The sequence below is a fragment of the Pyxicephalus adspersus genome, chromosome 2 (genome assembly GCF_032062135.1).
Source record: "Pyxicephalus adspersus chromosome 2, UCB_Pads_2.0, whole genome shotgun sequence".
Classification (NCBI taxonomy): Eukaryota; Metazoa; Chordata; class Amphibia; order Anura; family Pyxicephalidae; genus Pyxicephalus; species Pyxicephalus adspersus.
In genome coordinates, this window is record NC_092859.1 from 90,254,546 (window position 1) to 90,274,884 (window position 20,339).

At 37.9% G+C, this 20,339-nt stretch overlaps 2 protein-coding genes across 5 annotated transcripts; both read right to left on the minus strand.

Moving 5' to 3' along the window:
* Positions 1-4,285: 4,285 nt before the first annotated feature.
* LOC140323959 (mitochondrial inner membrane protease ATP23 homolog) lies at positions 4,286-10,842 on the minus strand. The gene is made up of 6 exons (XM_072401428.1): positions 10,635-10,842; positions 8,039-8,084; positions 7,424-7,505; positions 6,571-6,708; positions 5,417-5,500; positions 4,286-4,678 (listed from the first exon to the last, which is right to left on the minus strand). The coding sequence occupies exons 1-6, from the start codon at positions 10,786-10,788 to the stop codon at positions 4,475-4,477; spliced, it is 708 nt and encodes a 235-aa protein (XP_072257529.1). The 5' UTR covers positions 10,789-10,842; the 3' UTR covers positions 4,286-4,474.
* A 2,548-nt stretch (positions 10,843-13,390) lies between these two features.
* Positions 13,391-20,114, minus strand: LOC140323960 (mitochondrial inner membrane protease ATP23 homolog). Of its 4 annotated transcripts, XM_072401429.1 has the most exons (6): positions 19,895-20,114; positions 18,063-18,108; positions 17,530-17,611; positions 16,336-16,473; positions 15,081-15,164; positions 13,391-13,779 (listed from the first exon to the last, which is right to left on the minus strand). In XM_072401429.1, the coding sequence occupies exons 1-6, from the start codon at positions 20,037-20,039 to the stop codon at positions 13,576-13,578; spliced, it is 699 nt and encodes a 232-aa protein (XP_072257530.1). In that variant the 5' UTR covers positions 20,040-20,114; the 3' UTR covers positions 13,391-13,575. The 4 variants fall into 4 exon arrangements, with proteins under 4 accessions (XP_072257530.1, XP_072257531.1, XP_072257533.1 ...); XM_072401430.1 differs by lacking the exon at positions 18,063-18,108 and having other exon boundaries at positions 19,895-20,035; XM_072401432.1 differs by lacking the exon at positions 17,530-17,611 and having other exon boundaries at positions 19,895-19,979.
* Positions 20,115-20,339: the final 225 nt, after the last annotated feature.

Here is a 20,339-nt window from a genome sequence, read left to right on the forward strand (position 1 = left end):
CTATTAGAGAACACAGCAGGGTTCTACAGACAGTATAACCCGAAATGTAAAATGAACAACAGCTTGCAGCAATAGAAGAAACAATTACAATTTGTATAATAACCTAATTTTACAATGCTTTACCTTTAATGGTTTATAAAGAAGACACTGATGATGTGTACATAGATAGACATAAAGTTGTTCATAAGGGCACAGGCTGCACAGTAGGTAATACATAATTTTGCTGAATGGATGGTAAAAAAATTTTTTTTCAACAAGCTGCACAATTATTGCAACTGTTTAATTACATTTCGGTCAGTTTAACAGATACCAATGATCTTTTTTGCTATCTGTAAGGGTGACATTCTTAATTGATGGGGTGAAAAGGGATGACTTGTAGACTTCATCCACTACTCTTTCATGGTAGGACTTGTTACCCTAATTTTATAGCAGGAAGTTCCCTGAAGATCCAAAGTTATTTGAAGGGGTCCCCCAAAGTAAAAATAGTTGGGAAACACTGCTCTAGAGTAATAGAGCCAATGCAAATGAGCTGCATTGCATCACAAGCATCCTTCTGTTTTAAAAAAGGATTTAGTGTGCTATGCACTGATTCAGTTGCAGAACTTTTAACCAATTAATCTTTTCTCTTTTGTGCATATACTGTACAGTCTTGTTGCTTGCAAGCCATACTCCATAGAAGCCATGGTTTCCATACAGTATACTGATGATGGCCAAAAAACATTGAAATAGCTTTATGCATTGGAAAGAAGGCTCTATATTATTAAAGTATATTTGTACAATACAGCGGTGGCCCTGAAAATGCATTTGGCTCATGGTGAAAAGAGATGATTTGCAGACATCACCCACTACTCTTTTGGGGTAGGACTTGTTAGCCTAATTTTCTGTCTGTTAAAACATCAGCAATAGTGGTGGTTGGATCAGAGTTGATTCCAAGTATAGTAGGTATGATAAGCTGCCAGACAATGACGGCTGATAAATGGCTGAGCCATACTATACTTGTCTTCAGGTATGGCATGGCTCATTACAAAAATACCAATTCTAACCCAGTTTTTACAAATCTGCATCGAATTCCTAACCAGTCTGACCCAATTTGTTCTGAGACAGAATTGTACTGTTCCAAGCACCTCTAGTGAGAAGGAAGCAATGGGGAAATCCCATAACAAAGCCCCAGTTATTAGTCAAAACCTAACAGGTTCTAACCTTCCTCACCCACCAGCCTTGCAGGTCAGAAGTTTTAGTTTATCTATCTTTATCTTCAGGGGGGTTTAGGATAGGGGGGTGAATAATACTTTTTAGTATGTTTATTTTCCTAGTGGTTGAACTTGATGTCTTTTTTCAATCCAACTAACTACGTAGGTTAGGAAGCTTTTAGTGATTGGGGACATTAGTTTCAGGCAAATTAGGGGGCATTAGGGTCCCGGCCTTTTTTATAGAAGGTATTCAATTATGGAGTTTAGGGTTGGGAGTAAAAATTCAGAACAAAATTCAGAAGCAATAGTTTATGAAGTTTAGGTTGGCAGTTAAGAAAAGTAGATATCCCCCCCCCCCCATGTTGAATGTGTAGTTATATATTTCATGTGGCATCACCTCTCATCGTCCTCTATAAACAGATTAGCACTACTGTGGTGGGTCTGCTTTTGTCTTGAAGGTGGACCCCTACTGTTCTCATGACCTGGATCCATAAGTAAACTTAGTATCCGCCCAATAGCGTTCTTGTTTAAAATGGGAAGGTAAAACGAAAGGCACATCCCAGATGCGGTACGTCAGTTTCATTTCCTAACTACAGGTGGGGGGGGGGGATACTTTATTGTAAACACGGTTATCCTTCAAGCCTAGAGAAAATAAAATAATAAGATAATAAAAAGATAATAATAAGATAATTTTAGGCATTTTGGGGTTGCTGTCTTTAAGGGTCAAGAGTTCATTTAGAGGATTGCAAACCTTAAAACAGAACTAAACGCTTTTTCAAAGTGTTTAGACAGGCCCTTTATTGCAGAAAGGACAATGGCCCTTCTGCAGTAAAATAACCTTACCTGCTTAATTGCATTTTTTAATCATATTTTTTAAATACACTCTACTGTACCCATTACATCTTGGATGCTGACATCCTCTTCCGTTTCTGATCCTCGGCAATCTTGATTAGCCAGGGCAGGAAGACCCAACTTTTGCACATTTGTGGGAGTTTATTCAGTCCTAGCAGCCCCAGGGGATGCCAGGATACCTTTCATTGGTATCATAGCATTGGTATCCTGCGCCTTCTGCAATACTAAAACTGCCTGTTGGCAGAACTAAAGTATTGCATTATTTCAGGACCCTGTAGAATACAAAGTATTGAGGTCAAGGGCTTTAATTTAAGGGGCCTTATGGTCAGAGGTTTCAAGGGGGATTTCATGACTAATTGGGTTGAATTCAAGAATTTTAGTTTGAGTCCGGCCTTGCTCTAAGTGGATAGTGGGAGGTAGGGAACCTGGCATAGCTCTTTCAAATGTGGAAGTTTGTGAAATGGTAAGATTCACATTGTATTTGCGTTTGTGTTCTGAAGATACAAATCACTGCTTTAAATGTATGTACACAAACAAGCAGTAGTGACCAGTAGCTAACAATCTGGGTAATGGATTTCCTCTACTTCACAAGGCTTTTATATGTATAGCATGAATATGCATGAATTTTATACTGCAAATGGATACAAACAAAAATGTACTGAAGAGAATAGATGGGCTATCATGGTGGAACAGTCCTAAAATTGTTTGCCTGGCTGGTATTTTGATTCAATATTCCAAAACTGGAACAGTCATGCCAGAACAAATTCTGATTTTATTACTTATTACATTTATTTTCAAGTATGTAACACAATATTGAAGCAATTAGCACAAAGGAGTTCAGTAATATTAGCATATTTACATTTCCCAGAATAGGTTTCTTAATATTTCTGTTTAATGTAAGGTGGGTTTAGGTTTCGTCTGAAAAGTGTCATTGTTAGGTTTAAAACTCAGCATTCCAGGAATTTTTGCCTAATGTAAGCTAGACTTAAAAGGACTAGAGGCTAGACTTATCAACATGTTCTTAATACAAACTACTAACTCTCTCCCATCAATCAAAATGGAATCAAAGATTTCTTGTTAATAACTTATCAGTATGAAAATCCCAAGTCCTTTAGGTCATTGGAATCTGGAATCATGGAGTAAATTTTGGGGTATCAGCACCTCTTTACCGATCAACAGGCTGATGTGCAGCTTTTCCCTGAATCAAGCTTAGTATTTTTCAGAACAAATCTTCCTCCTATGTCATATGATTAAGCACACATTTCCAAGTCAGTGCCTGCAGCTGAATCTTTTGAAATATGAAGCACCAAATTTAGAATATTTTAGGGTCCCCTTTACTACTTATATTTGTCAGCAAAAATATTTATTGGGTAAAATAATAGTTATTTTATAGTGGAAGTCATTGCACCAAAATAATGTAAAATGTCATGCAAAACAGTTTTTTTTTTTGCAATCAATGCGCAATACTCACATTTAAGCTGATGCTCTAATCCCATTTGATTCAGCAGCATGCTCATAAAAATGTCTTATTTTCCTCATTTTAATTTTTTTTGGGGGAGTCAGTGATTTAAAAATGACTTGTATGTAAAGCCTAAAAATATTCTTATTTGAGTCTTCCACAAAAAAAATAATATTTCAAGTTTGTCTGTAGACAAGTTGAACCAGATGCTGGCTTCTTGTACATCCAAAGGAGTCCAATGATGAGATTTATCCAACTGTAACCACTCACCTGCTACAAATGGATAGTATCACACTCCTCCAATATATTTTTCATAGTACAAAACAAATTATTTTGGAAAAAAAAAAGATGCAGGGCAGTGACACTCTATAAAAACCTTGTGGTAGGTGATGGAGGAAAAACTATGGGTCTTGATGAAAGATAACAAGCTAGAGGTGAAGTTGGGTTGAGATAAATTAGCGATTATTAAAAATGTAAATATTGTTTATGGTTGGAGTTCACATTTGTTAATATTTAAAGTACACCCGTACAGAAGAAGACATGTTAACTGCAACTGCTGACTTAATTCTAAATGTTCCAGTTAAGTGGCTTCAATACCTAATTCAAAAAATCAGAAAAAGGAATTGTTTTTGGGCTGAAGCCCAAAAAACAATTCAGTATGGAAGCCAATCCAGCATTTTTAGAAGTCGAGGTAAGAAATGGAAGCCTACATGTCCCTTTATTCTTTAACAAATGTGTACCCTGTACTATAGCAAATCCTTGGTACAAAAAAAGAAGTAAAAAATTATTGTTATAATTTATTTATTTTTACCCATGGAACCATGGATGTTAAAAATGTATCATTATATGCGTTACACCTGAAAACAAATTACTGTACACATCTTGTTAGGTAACATATGTATTCCCCCTTAAACAAACAGCTTTAATAAACATTTATAAAACATTCACTAAGCCTCCATTTATTTTGTTTTTGTCAGATATTACCATAATACCTCCCCCGATTCATAAACTCCTTGTATGACATTTGTGCAGAAGACTGATTATAAGGAATTCGACCGAAGGGTTCCCGATCATTGAAGCACGAGTCAAACACTTCATTCACGGCCTTTTCTGCAGTCTCTTTACTGACATTTCTTCCAGCTAGAATGGAGTTGACAGCTCGTTCTCGAACACATGTCTACATAAAAAACAGATGATAGTAAAATCAACTTCACTACAAACATTTAAAAAAAAAACCTCTTTAGTTTAAAGTTTCTGATGACAGTGTTGTTTAGCTTTCTAAATATAGCATCCTTGTTTCTAAGGTCTGAAAGGCTACTAACACCTAAATTTGTTGATTTTCTGCAAACTTTGTTTTCAATTATACCCAGCCTGGTCTAGAACCACTGGCAAGTCTGGGAGATCCATGTGGAGTCTGTTTTCAAACCCATCTCCCCATCACCCTGAATAGCGAACAGTTACAGAAAAGAATATTTTTTTAAACTCCTGACCCAGACTGATTAGTTATGATTTGCTTAGGAAAAGTATAAATATGCCAGTTACTATTTGAGATGTTTTAGCACTACCAAGAGTTGTATAATCCAAAAAAAATAAAAAAAAAAGCTTTGCCAACTGGTCAGGAAATTATCCAGCTATGGAAACGCCCGCATTATGGTTTTACCCGGTAAACATATCAATTCAGTTTTGGTAAAAAAAAAAAAAGATATTCAGTTTTATAAAAAGTCACTTTTGGACTAATAAAAAAAAGTCACAAGGTGACGAAATAGCAGCGGTTTACTAAATTATAATACTTAACTGAAAACCTTTACTATGAATAATCCTTAGATAAGATTTTTGGTGGGCACTTAAATAATACTGACCTGGTAGCTTATTGTCATATACTTATATCTAATTTTCGTGCAAGAAATATACCTACCTGGTGATGTTGTTTTAACCCAAACTTTAACCTCAACATTTCATTAGTGAGGGAACAGTCTCCACTAAGACTGGCAGCTCTAATCTGCAAAAGAAACAACAGCTATGTTATAAATCAATTATAGGCAGCAATTGTAATCAAATTATTCTGCAGCATTTTAAATATGTGGTGCCAAAACTCCCAGGCAAACAAAAACAACAGCAGCACAACAAATATAACATGTAAAAGGCATGCCTGAAAACAATAGTCTATAGCAGTGTTTCTCAACCTTTTCAACATTGAGGAACCCCATGAAACAACACTCAGGTTTTCAGGAAACCCTATCAACAATTCACAGTGCGGTAGCATGGTGATCATTGGGAAGATCGCTTCTTGCATTGCTGGCCAGTGGAAAAATAGTCACGTACAGAAAGCCAAAAATATAATTGGAATCTTATAAACTGACTGACAAGTCACAAAATGCTCATTGATCAAGGAACCCCTGGCAACATCTGGAGGAACCTTGGACGAGAAACACTGCTCTACAGTATAATCTCTCAAAAATAAGGATAATGTGGTGGATTCCACCACCTGCCCCTGGATGACAAATAGACAAAGCCATGTATGTGCTTCTAATGTAAAATGCATACTGAAATAAAAATAGCTAAGAAAAAAAAAAAATCAAAGGTTTAGATTAATTCTGCAAATGTCATGTTTGCTTCCAAGGCTTTAAAATTAACCAAACCAAACATGCAATAAATGCATGTCAGATTACGTTCACAATCAGAAAACATCCAATACGTACAGGTATGGGGAGCATGGGACTCTCTCTCTATCCTCATATTGTGCAGCTCTGGGGGGCTGATTGCTGGCACCAACACTATCATGTGGGATGGGTAAAGAATCCATAGCCCAGTCTAGTGTCTCAAACCACAGTAAGCACTCGCTAATAAACAATGATGATACTATGATAGTACTACAATGAAGTATGGGACTACCATTCATCCGTGCAATGTAGACTTCCTCGGTAACTTGATTTCAAACTAAACAGCTACACTAAACAAGGAAAAAGTATTTGCAGAATTCTGAAACATGTTGTTTTTTAAAGTTAAATGGAAAAAGTTTGGTGAACATTTATTCTTAACTTAAGAACATTAGTCAAATAAAATACCTACTTCAGAGCAAGCTAAGTGTCGAATATTACGTAAGAAATCCACATCTGCACGACAGTGATCATATGCGTGAATCAGCTCATGTGTAAGCACCCGGTTCATACTCCGTTGGTCATTTATGGTATTTTGACATAATACAATCTGTAAGAGGAATAAATAAAAGAGAAGAACCAAATATAACAATTTACACAAATGCCCAAAAGAAATGTAATTCAGTCTTAAACACATGCATAATATATGTGCTAAAAGGAATACAAAGAAACATGCAACAGTACAGTGGCAGAAAAACTATTTCTGTTTTTTAAGAAGGGGACACAGCCACCACACTAATATAAAAAAACATGCCAGAAATCCACCTTTTTTTCTCTGAAGGTTTTTTTATGAGCATCTTTTTACTGCACCCTGCATTATATGTATCATATATGTATCCCTCATTGAGAACTCCACCTAGAAGAGGCCTGTTATGTTTTTTTTGCCCAAAAGACTTTTACAACCATATACTGGATTTAAAGCTAAAATCCAACCTTACCTTTCAACTTGCATATGGCCCTCTCTTGTATTACTCTGATTTCACTACACACACTCGCTTTGCAGACTTTGGGCCTGAATTATTAAAGCTCTCCAAGACTGGACTATGAAGGGAGAACCCATCCATCAAACCTGGAATGGATTTCTTAAAAATCCTATGCTATAGCTTGGCAAAAGCTTTTAATCCTGGACCAATTCTATTCCATAAATTTCTATATTTGCTGGATCATTCAGACTCCAATGAATACTCTATCTTTCTATCTCTATGTCATGGATGCAAACACAAACTACATGAATCATGTCACTATTCTTCTCAGTGCTGACTTACTTCAGATGTAGCTGAATCAAAGCCTCCTCCTACATTTTCATCACATTCTTCACAAGTAAAGTGTCTCTCCCTGTAGGCTGTACTGAAAAATACACAGAGATTAATCATAAAGACTATACAATACATCATTTAAATGTATTAAACTGTAAAAAAGACAATGTAGTAGAAAGTGTAATTTGTATCTTGCAGGATTTCTGAGATCTGTGATAGATAGTGTATTGTATAGCGAACCACATTACCAAATGACAGAATCTATACGTTATTTAATATATAAAAAAAGGGTATTGCTTATTGTGCCTATGGCCTGCTGATCTCTATCCCTCCATTGCAGTTTGCTTACAATGAACATATCACTAAAATTCTCACTCTTCACAGATCACTAGCGGGCATGCTAACATTACAAAATCACATTAATATTATTATTTATACATGAAAGAAAACAACCCCTGTGCTACAATAAACTGAACATTTGTTTGACCTTAAGGCTAGATGATATATTTTCTGGGTGCTTCATGTCATTAGAGAGTGCAAACAGTATTGTTTTCAAATCAGCAGACAATCACTGACATCAAAAAGACATTTCAGTTTATTTATGAAACTTAAAAAATAACTTACCAACCAGCATGTTTCATGGCACCTAGAAGTATTTTAACCTGTGGATCTGATGAAAAAAGGCAAAATGGTTCATGATTATGCACGCATTTGATATAGTTAGGATATAGGTAAAGATATAAAAAGTGATCCTGTTACTAGGATACAAAATGCAGAGACAGCTTGTAAAATACAGTGACAGGTCAAACATTTGTGTCCTTGCCGAGCTACAAGCTATGCGGCTATTCAACACTTGATGATGTGGTTCATCCTAACCACTTTGTTACTACTGCAGGCATTTTACTGTACAGTTCACACTTTATAGAAAAGTCAGTGTTCCACTGATTTAGGCACACTACAATTATAATTATAATACAAGGGGGCTGTAAATCCTGACATGTGCTCTAGGTAGCACTCTTGGTCCTTCTAGATCTTTTTAACCTTATTAGGCTGTGCTCAGACTAGTGGTGAGATTGTGGTGAATAGACAATAGTGCAGAGAGAATGAATGGGGGTACCAGTGAGGAGTTCAGTACGGCTCATTGCCACCTGCTGTCAAAATCTGCAGACGCTGGTTCTTTAGCTCTATTTGACCAAAGTGCAAGTACTAAATGGCTGGCATGATGCCAGCCCCCGGGAGCAATACAGGATTGCTGGATCTCGCTGGAGGTCTAATCCTTAAATTGGATGAACTCTTTTCAGTTTTTTTCACATCTTTAGGAATACAAAGTTGAAAATTTGTATGACTCAGAGTTCCTTTTTCCTGTACAGAGAAATACACAGAGCTATATATATATATATATATATATATATATATATATATATATATATATATATATACACACACACACACACACACAACAATGAGGGATGGGGAGGGGATACCTGAACAATAACCTTTCATGCCAAAACTATTTTTGTTTGTTCCTTAGGGAAAGACTAATAATGACCTGTTACATGACCACAAAATAAGAATTTGAGTAATTAGATAAAAATATTTTAGTTTTTTTGTAATAAAAAATATATTACCTCTTTCTAGAGAATCACCATTTCCCTAACAAGTTTCATTCAATTCCTTTACACACACATACAGTACATAAATGATGTTTTCACAAAGCATATTCATTATGACTGAGCAGAGCAATAATTCCACAATCTCTACACTGACAAGCTGAAAAGTGTTTTTATGGAATCTTGAATGTCATAGTTTGTCACCATGCAATGTTACATCTTGATATATTTCATATCCATTTATTCGACTCAAAACTTCCTCATTACCATCATTTCATTTTATGGGTTCTTCACTTTCCAGAAATGTTTTGTGGTTTTAAGTGTTTTATATCCAATCTTATATTTGTGAAAAAATGGATTCAACAGTGAAATGATTAAAAAGAAACTGAGCTCAAAAAGTGAAAGCTTGCTATAGAGAATATCTAGAATTGTTAATCGCGTCCAAACTGCATGTCAACAGAATAGGAAATGGTCTAGTTCCCTCTTCCAGTAAAGAAAGCTTTCTTTAAGTGCTGGAAAAGTTTACATCTAGGGCACAGCAGGAGCTGTACTTCCAATCAGTGCTCACAGAACTGCATTAAGGGACCCACCTCCAAATCATGTAGGTCTTGTGCCTGGAATTCATCTTTAAGAATTTTTGTTCTTGAAATCTTCTCACCCCTACAGCTAAAATCAGCAGTCATGTTTATTAACAAATACAGTCTCCTATCACATGTCAGATGATTGTCACCTGATAAGAATGGTCGGGCAAGAATCTGACATGTGTGCAGACGCGCCTGTTGTCGTTTTGTCCGGGCAGATCAACGAGCGATTGTTAATGAATGATCGCAATAGAAGTAAAAGAGGGAAAGCACATCAGGGTGCTGCTTGCTCATTCTCCCCCGACCCCTCTCCATAAAACAGAACGGCATTTATGTACAGTGCTCATTCGTTCATCGGCCAGTTTTTAGTTGCTGGAAATGATCCTGGAAGATTGTTTCCAGCGACAATAATTGAACGTGTGCTGGCAGCATTTTACATTAAAGAGGAACTAAGCTGAAAAAAGCCTAGAAAAAAAAAATCTACTTAACTTTAATCTTGCAGTCCGATCCATCCGGGGGTGTCTTGCATCAGGTCCCGCGTCGTCCGGGAGCCGCCATCTTCCGCTCTTCTTTTGGGTTCTTTATCCTACGTCACCTGACCCAGGTGCGAGATCAGGTGAGGTAGGATGAAAAAAAAAAACTTGCAGATCTCACTGCGCATGCGTGAGATTGTCCAATTTTTTCTTTTTCCACTAAAAGGCTCCAAGCATCTCGGATATGCGCCTAAGAGCCTCCCGGGATGCCTGACATAGGTATCCCGGATACTTTGCGCTCCCATTCATGCTCGATCGCCTACTTGATTGAGAATTAGGGGGCGCCGCTGCACCCTTTTTATTTTTAAAAAAGGGTGTTGCACTTATTAAAAAAAAAAACCACCTAGTTTGTGACATTTCTGAGTTTAAGTAAGATTTAACATCCAGCACAATATAAATAACAAGAAACACATTTTCCTATATTGTAATGACATTGCTGGTAACAAACATCACATTTCACCTCTGTCACCTGAAATAAACAACATCTCACACATACTTTGTTCCATAGCAATTTTCATCCTGGTTTTGCATCTAAACTTTAAAAAGTACAGCTTGGATGTCAGGGACTCTTCTCTAGGATTTTTTCTGTTTCTTTGCGGAAACAGATTGTAGCCAAAATCATCGTCTTCTGCCGGCTTCTGTTCTGCCATGATCTGGAGTCACCACAATGACCCTATGCAGGAGGCTGCCATGTTTGTACGTCACTAGAGACAGACCTGACCTTCAGACGCAAAGACATGACGTCATCCACTCGGGAGAGCTGTGGCCATTTTTATTGAGGGCAAACAATGTTACGGATACATTTAGTAGAGGGCCGACAGAAGGAGGCTGCTAGTTATTTGATGAGAGATTCATAGTAACGATGTCCCGGGTGGAAAGCTAACGGGGTGGTAACAGCCAGCTTCAGCTTAGTGCAGGAACTTGTAGTTCTACAGAGATAGGATTGTGTGCCAGGATTTGTAGTTCTATGGAGTAATGAAACATGGATATACAGTGTGCTGGGACTTTTGGTTCTACAGAGACACAAGAAAGGGGTGTATTGTTGTGGGACTGGTAGGTATTATCAATAAACAGGATTTATATAGTGCCAACATATTATGCAGCGTTGTACATTATATAGGGGCTGCAAATGACAGACAAATACAGACCATGACACAGGAAGAGAGGACCCTGCCCTGAAGAGCTTACAATCTAGTACAGAGGACAGCAATCTTTTTTGGTCACTAGGCCATGTCAGGGGTAGGTAGGAGCACACTAGGCCAAACTCGCTCTGGTGGCCCGCCCTAATGGCTCCGCCCCCCCACCAGAAACGGCCCCTGAAGGGAAATCCCTCTCATCCGCAATGCACACGGAGGAGAGTGATTTCCCTATTTACCCTGGCGTAGGGAGTGTTAACGCCAGCCGCAGTAAATAGGAAAGGGAGCCACCACACAGAGGCTCAAGAGCCACATGTGGCTTCGGCTCCGGTAGTTCGTTCCAGCTCCACCACGGGTTGCAGGCCAGCATTAGGCTGGATCGACCAGGAGGCGTTAGGCTGGAACAAACTACCGGCTAGGCCGTATCTGGCCGACCCCTGATCTAGTAGTTGGGATAATTACCACACAATAGGAGGGGGATATGTAGTGGTGGGAAGTAGTGAGGGATTCCAAAGACAGAAGAAGATGGGTAGGCAAGTTTGAAAAAATAGGTTTTGAGTGCTCTTTTACATGAACAGAAAGTAGGAACAAGCCCAATAGTACGAGAAAAACCATTCCAGAGAGTTGGGGCAGCTCCAGAAAAATCTTGGAGCTGTGCGTGTGATGAGGTTATGAGTGAGGAAGTCATTATTAGGTCATTGGATGAGTGGAGAGAACAGCTGGGGGAGTATTTTTTACCAGGTCAGAAAGGTAAGTGGGGCAAGAACTGTGGAGGAATTTGTAGTTCTACAGAGACATCAGAAAGTGAAGTATATTATACTGGGGCTTGTAGTTTTATAGTTGGGGCAGTAGGAATCTGTACCTTGTTCTGGGTACTTATGTGTAGTTATATATTGTACTTTATATGTGTTATTTACTGTCCCTCCATCCCAGGGTGCACTGATAACATGGTGGGAGGCAGGGGGCATAATAAATGGCAGCTTACAGGTCACAGATCCCAGCCATTCATTACTAATGTGGGTACCAGACCTTATCACCACATTCTGTCTTCAGATGCCAGGCATAGAGATTGATGGGCATAAATGTTATATTCACCAATCTCTTGTGGCCAGTTGATCTCAGAATTGATTCAGATGGCAGTTCAGTGTAACTCTGAGTAGAGGAAGCTGTGAGCCCCCTTCACATGTGTCCAGTTAGCACATGCATGTTAAAGAGATGTCACTTTGCCACCCAGGGTCTGAAAAGACCAGAGCCCCCCACAACAGTGAAAATCACCTTTACAGTAGTCCCCCCATTGCATTGAAGCATGTTACAATGCACATATATTGAAATACATTAAAGAGTCATTTAAAATGAATGACGCTGCAACACCCCTCACTGTAGATGATTACTGTACATTGGACAGCTGCAAAAATCTATTAGGTTTGCAAGCATGTGTACTTTGTGACATGAACATGCTTATTGGTGATGCATAAAAAGGTCAGTTCTCTTTTAGCTTAGTGCTGATTGGGCTTAAGCAGTAATGTGATTTGTTGTCATCCAAACCAGCTTAGTTTGTGACTTGCTTTCGGATTCCCTATTTCTGACTGTGTTTGGATCTCTGTCTTTTCACAATGCTGCCCAGACCATTTTCTTTGCTGTTCTTGCATCCCACCACCACAGACCATGGCCTGTTTCTCTGACTAAGATCCAGTCTGCTGTTCCTGCACTTACTGCCCTCCTGTTCCTGCACGTTGATGGCTGACCAATGTTGACCTTGCCTTGTTCTACTGACCAAATTCATAATTGCTGTTTGTATACCATTGCTGACCTCGGACTTTTCTCCTGAGCATGATTATGTCTGCTGGTCATGTAATGTGTTGGATGACCATTATCCTACTTTCTGTCCTGGACCTCCCTGGCCCATATCCTATGTTTCTGCTGTCTGTGTTTTGGTTGCTTTGCTTATCTTCCCTGAAGCAGCACTCCATAATTCTGGTGGACCTGGTCATCACAGGTAATTGTGTCAATGCAGTGCTCCTGCAGCACCTGTAACACTAGGTAGAGGTGCCCAGACTAGAATTGTAAAAAATAGCAACAAGACTCAGACCTTAGGGTTCATGGCACAAAAATAACATTTTGTTTTAGTAATTTATTGCACATGAAAATTGTCCAACAGAACAAAACATTTTTAAATATAAAAAAATTAACAAAAAAAAAAGTCACAAACACAAGATCTTTTATATGAAAACAATCAAAGAATAAACATTATCAGTTCATAAAATATGCAAATTGAAAATTACATTATTGATCGGATTTCACTTAAATGTCTGAAGAATATCGGTTCCTGTTTTTAAAATCTCTGTGTGCCATATCTGCATCCTTCTTACAGTGGGGGATTCGGCCAAATGGTTCGTAATCCTTAAAACACAAGGTAAAGACTTCATCTACAGCCCTCTCTGCTGCCTTTCGGCTGATGTCTCTTACAGCCATTATAGAACGAAGAGCTCGATCTCTGACACAAGCCTGTTTCAACAGAAGAGTATTAGATCAAGTCTGGTATTATCATGTGCATCCTGTATTACATTGGCTATACATATAACAATATGATCATTTGAATAAACAATCTTATTTCTCAGAAATCATTGATACTACATGGTCTGTACCAAATGGTCCTAGTGGAAAATCCAATCAAAATCAACCTTTTGTCCCTTAGCATCAAATTGGGATTCAATTGGGTGAAGATGACCAACTCCTTGTGTTAATTAGCCATACATTGAGACATAGAAGGGTGGTCTCCTCTCCTTTTGCTTCACCCTCACTATAGTAAGATAAGCAGCCCTTGATTTGGTGATTCATGGCAGACCAACAGATTGGCAGAGCCCCAACCGTCATTTTATGGAACATGTGTGACTTTCAGTTAGATTGAAACTTTCTCGGAAGTGAACATCTCTTAAAAGCTTTATAAAAGCAACTCCCAGCATTGTGTATCTGTGACCCAGGTCACACTGGCGGGTTCCCTAGGGATAAGGACAGAGAATATTACACAGATCGTTTAATCACTGACTGGATGAGGAAAGCTCTGATCCTCCACTGATGGAAAGCTGTAAAATGTCACTGTCCAGGGAAGAGCTATGCTTTGTTCATTTAGCAGGAGAGTGACATGATCATATTTCTCGGCTCTGCATAGCAATCATGTTGGTGTCAACAACTCATCTCAACTGTAACATGGCATTTAGGCTCTTTACATTTAGAAGTGTGCCATGAAGTACAAATTCACTCTGGTGACCAGAAAATGCTCACCCTGTTGGTAGGTCTAAAGAAGATTATACAAACAGATTGTATATGGTAAGTGTTGCATTCTATTCATGGAAGCATAATATCAGCTGTTATATTGGTTTCAATGGCTGCTATATTTCATTCTTAGTTCATCTTGCCAATTACTCACGGAACAAAACAGTTCTGCCACAGTCTTAAAGGAAAAAGTCTTTAGGGAGCTGTACTAACATAAAAATAAACTTACATAATAAACCTGCATTTTATGTGTAACTTATATTAAAGATGAACTCTAGCAAAAACAACAGGATAAAATGAATATCCTAATAAAAGATAAAAGAACAAAACCAGCATTTGCTGCAAAATTTAATTTTTAATCTGCAGTATTTTTTACTGCCCCTAGATGTCCTCGGTATCATTCAATGCACTTACTTGGGGCTCCTTTTCCCTCATCACTTTTGTTTTATTTTTATTTAGCTTAACTCCAAATAATTCCATATGCAATTAGAGGTAGAATGGTTGCATACAAACTAAGAATATATCTCACATACCTGATGATGTTGTTTGAGTCCAAAATTGAATCTGCTAATTTCATTGCTGATTGAACAGTCTCCGCTTAGGTTAGCAGCCCTGATCTGTATTAACAGAAAATACAAATGTTTACTCATTTTTGGTTTACTTGAAATAATTGCAGAAAAATGTAACTTAAGTGCATTTGAGGATAATATAAAGCAAGTAAACTGATGTACAAGGCTAAATTAAGCCAATCAGGTTTCGAATTTAAAATGAATCAAGGAGTCTGGTTCTATGGTTATCTTGCTTTGCTCTGTCCCTATTACTTAGTTTTTCCTTTCAGTGCCTACCAAAGAATGAGTCTTTAAATAGAACTAGTTTAAATTAGGGTAGATACTAGGGTTGACTTGTTTTTTTTATTAAACATACAGGCTTTCAGTATTACCCAAGCTTCACTAGTGACACACTGATCCTGAATGCAAGGTCAGGATTTTCAAACTTCTGGCAGCAGTCTAGCTTCATATCAGTGACAGTATAGTAAAGGAAGATGATAGTCTATTTAAAATCTTCTACATAAACTCTCCAGTGGGAGCTACCATATTTTATGGTCACAGAATAATTTTAAGAAGTCTTATTAAACACTAATGCCTGTGTGAGCACATATATTGATACAATACATTTATACCCATGGTGTGCTTCTGTTGTGGTCTGAAAGTCTGTTTTTTTACAATAATGGGCCTGATTTAATAAAGCTCTCCAAAGCTGGAGATGATACATTTTCATCAGTAAAGCTGGGCGATCTAGCAAACTTGGAATGGATTTCTTTAAAGTAATTTGCTAGTCCTGGACCAGATCCATTCCAGGTTTGCTGGGTTACCCAGCTTCACTGATGAAAGTGTATCCTCTTCAGTCTTGGAGAGCTTTAATAAATCAGGCAAATTAGATCTAAAATGTTTATATTTATGCAGATGTATGTTTGCTGCATGTTTTAGCCTTTAGTATTATGTCTGACAAAAACTTGCTGATCTCATGCTTAGCAGCACATGTTGCATCTCTGCTTTTGATGTGCCTTTTATTATTATATATAACTTTTTGGCATCCTAAAAAGTTTAGGTCTGGATTATCAGCATCCGCAGACATCTACCTAAAATTGTGAAGTCAGTTTTTGTCAGAGTTACCCTGTGAATTTTCCATATTGACCACTGGTGGCATTGTTTAATACAAGTAAATGGCAACACTACAATAACCTAGTTACCAAAATAATTATTTAGAATGGAAGAATACTGTACATACCTCAGAGCATGCCAAGTGTTGTACGTTGGTAAACCAATCAACGTGTGCACGACAATGATCAAAGGCATGAATCAACTCATGTGTTACCACTCTATTCATATGGGCTTGACTGTTTATATTATTTTGACACAATACAATCTGTATGGGCAGAAAATAAGGGTTAACTACATGCAGGATTCAATCAAAAGTTTCTCAGATATGGAACAACTGGGAATAAAGAAAAAAATGCTTATTGAAAGGATTAAAACCACACAAGTCTATAATTTGGCACTGGTCAATCTACAACAAATCCTAGATTCTGTTTTGAAAGTGCAGAAAAATAATATTCATTCTGAACTGCACCCCAATGAACCTTGCCAGTGCACTTCAACACAAATGCATTTGATGTCCCATCGCACCCAGATTAAAACAAAAATGTCAATGCCCAATTTTTTGAACTGTGGTGGACTGGCAACCATACAAGTCATCAGTGGGGCTTACAAAGCAATACCCAGCCCTTCCACCAGGATGACCACCTGCACACAGCCAGAGGGCCTGATTTATTAAAGCTCTCCAAGCCTGGAGAGGATACACTTTCGTCAGTGAAGCTGGGTGAACCAGCAAATCTAGAATGAATCAGGTCCAGGATTGAAAACATTTGCTAACAAATAGCAAATGACGTTTAAGAAATCCATGTCAGGTTTGCTGGATCACCCAGCTTCGCTGATAAAAGTGTTTCCTCTTCCAGCCTTGAAAAGCTTTAATAAATCAGGCCCAGAGACTCAGTACAGAATAAACCACCGTAAGTCAGTAATGGGGGAAATATCAGAGGTAGGGAAACTTCAGTCAATGGTGTTGACTAGTTCATTGCCCATTGCTAGAGTTTTATAGGCACAGTTTAGGTTGTTTTCAAATCAATTTTTGGATGAACAAATAACAGGATTATGATAAATATGACTTTTTAGATTTGTTTAAGGTTGACCTCTAAGATATTTGTAAGCATATGTCCCAGGACAGTGCTTTCAGAAAGAAACTATAAACTTCAAACCACTGAAAAGTCTATGTTATAAGTAAATGTTACAATAGTTATACAACAGAAGACAAAATGTGTTTTACACAACTTTGCATTATTGTTTGCCAAATTTCCATGAAACCATTTCCTTACATTGTTATTGTTAATGACTTGGGAAATAATGTTTTAATTCTTTCACTTACTTCTGAAGTATCTGCATCAAAACCTCCACTTACTGATCCATGACAGTCTTCACAAGCAAAATGTCTGTCCTTGGAAACTGAACTGGAAAGTGGAACACATTTATTTATGAGAGTTCTAATTCGTTTTTGTGGAATATGAAGTTTCCTAGGCTTCAATTATTGCGAGTGGTTCATTTTATACCATTGCCACAGAAGGTCTGTTCTCATACATTATATGACACTTTGATTCAAATTGTACATTTTCTATAAAAGCATTTTACACACACACACACACACACACACACACACACACGAAATGTAGAAACCAATACAACAACAGAACATAAATGAATGGTTTCCTCAAGCATCATTAGTATACCATTGGGCATTATATGACCATACAGTAAATAGTAATAATGCCCAAATGAATAAATTGTGTAAGAAATAGTAAATGAATAGCGATTTCCTATTATTGCAAAATTACTACTTTATGTGGTATTATTAAACAAAAAGACAATTTTCACCCATTTGTGTATTTATTATAAGTGACTTACCAGCCAGATTGTTTCATGGCATCTAAAAGTAACTTGACATATGGACCTAATAAACAACAAAAATAATATCTAAATGTATGCCATTATATGAACTATTTGCCAAAACTGGCTGTCATAGGTAAAAAAAAGGGATCTGATACTTGAGAAAAAAACAAATATTACCATAGTGTAGCAGCTTTCTACTGCCTGGGGGAGCCTCAATAGATTAATTGGAAAAAGCACAGTGATTGCTCCATTGTCCGACAATGTAACTGAGCATGCTTCTAACCATGGGTAATCATCACTAAAAATCACCTTTACCAGGTCCTTCCCCATGTCCCCCCTATGTCATTACTGGGTCTTGCAGTGATACAACAGCCATCAAGGGGACAAGTACCAGTAGATCTAAACTAATAAAAGGTATGGAGGAGCTCAGCTATGAGGAGAGATTAGCTGAACTGAATCTATTCTCCCTTGAGAAGAGGCATTAAAGGGGGGATATGATCACCCTGTATAAATATATAAATGGCCCATGTAGAGAACTTTCTTCCCAATTATTCACTTTGAGATCATTACAAAGAACAAGAGGGCAATCTTTGCGTTTGAAGGAAAAGAAGTTTAAGCTCCGAATAAGGAAGGGATTCTTCACTGTAAAGTCTGTGAGAATGTGGAATCGGCTCCCTCAGGAAGTAGTTTCAGCAACTACTAGATTGCTTTAAGAAAAAGCTGAATGTTTTTCTAGAAGCACAGAATATAACTGGGTATTAAGGCTTTAAAGTAAAAATAACAGTGACTGTTGATCCAGGGAACATCCAATTGCCTCATGGAATCAAGAGAACATTTTTTTCCTGTTGAAGCAAATTGTACCAAGGTTTTTTTTTTGCCTTCTTTTGGATCAACTATGTCTTTTAGGGTTTTATATCTAATGGTTGAACTTGATGAACTTATGTCTTTTTTCAACCTGACTTACTATGTAACTTTAAATGTTATACTACACTGTTCAACTAATCTTTAAATGAGCAAAACTGTAACACATCTGATGACATGGTAAGTTTTTTGTAAGTCTTTTCTTCGTTTACTGTGGTAACAGGTAACTTTATTCAAGTGGGATTTATTTTAGTAAAAAGAAAAAATTACAACACATCATTTTTTTCTTCTTTGTCTTGAGGCAGGATTACAACTGTGGCGAGATCAAGCAACCCCATGTGGCACCCAATTAGCCAATGGGTGGGCATGAGTGGTACTGAACTGCTACCACCCCCATTAACTATGTATAGGAGTGCAGCTAGTAGAAGGTACTTGTAGCATCTCCCCCGTGGCATAATTAAGTAGTAGTCATACCACAACCTCAATGCCAGTCTGAGCCTTAAGGAGACTTTCACTTTCTATCCCAGTGACAACTGTTTTGAGAAACATGGTCAGTAGCTCAAGCCTTCTCCCCACTCTTAATAAAAATATTCTTCTGACTTCCTGTCTGGAAAGGTTATCATCAGGACAGGAAGTGAGGGGGAAAGCTATATGTAGAGCTCTGGATAGCAGAAAAAAAATCTGATTACGTTATGGTGATTCTTCTAGATTGTAAGCTCCATGGTGCAGGGTCTTCTCCTTCTGTGCCACTGTCTGTATCTGTCTGCCACTTGCAACTCCTATTTAATGTACAGCGCTGCGTAATATGTTGGCGCTATACAAATACTATTTATTAATAATAGATGGTGATTAACTCTTTCCCCACACATAGTTGTGGCTGGACATGCACAGAGAATAGAGGAAAGCATCCATTCACACGGAATATTTCAGTATAGTATCAAGCTGCACAAACATAAGTGGAGGGAGAGGAACTGAGTGTGACATACTTCTTTCCATGGTAATACTCAGCATCTTCTGACACTTGGACATAGCCCCATGATTGGCCTTAGGCAGCTCTACATCCCTCGTGTTGTCCCAGCTCTGCCTCTCTGGGAAATCAGGGTACCCATGGCCCGACCTGTTTTCCTCCATGGGCCCCTCTGTCACCTTTACAGCTGTCTCATGTCACCATCTGGACCTGAGCAGGGGGGCGCCATATTGGCATGTCACTAGACGCAGCAGTGACGAGTGCTTTGACGTCTTTGATTTCGTGGTTGCCATTTTTATTGTGGGCAAGAAGGGAATCTTTTATTTTTAATAAAGTTATTATTTAGTTATTAATAATATGTCAGCTATATCGTCCAATAGGTAACGCTTCATTACAAAGCGTTTTGCGGGAAACCTTAATGAGATGTCGCCAAACTGACCGAAGCGGTTTATTCCCGCTCTGAT

Excerpts from the sequence above, each read along its gene's own strand:
- LOC140323960 (XM_072401429.1), bottom strand. The coding sequence starts at position 20,039 with ATGGAGGAAAACAGGTCGGGCCATGGGTACCCTGATTTCCCAGAGAGG. Across the intron at positions 16,474-17,529 it reads TTGATGCAGATACTTCAGAA|ATTGTATTGTGTCAAAATAA; the intron begins GTAAGTGAAAGA and ends CTGCCCATACAG. Across the intron at positions 13,780-15,080 it reads GACTCAAACAACATCATCAG|GCTTGTGTCAGAGATCGAGC; the intron begins GTATGTGAGATA and ends CTGTTGAAACAG.
- LOC140323959 (XM_072401428.1), bottom strand. The coding sequence starts at position 10,788 with ATGGCAGAACAGAAGCCGGCAGAAGACGATGATTTTGGCTACAATCTG. Across the intron at positions 7,506-8,038 it reads GCCATGAAACATGCTGGTTG|TACAGCCTACAGGGAGAGAC; the intron begins GTAAGTTATTTT and ends TGTATTTTTCAG. Across the intron at positions 5,501-6,570 it reads GACACTTAGCTTGCTCTGAA|ATTAGAGCTGCCAGTCTTAG; the intron begins GTAGGTATTTTA and ends TTTCTTTTGCAG.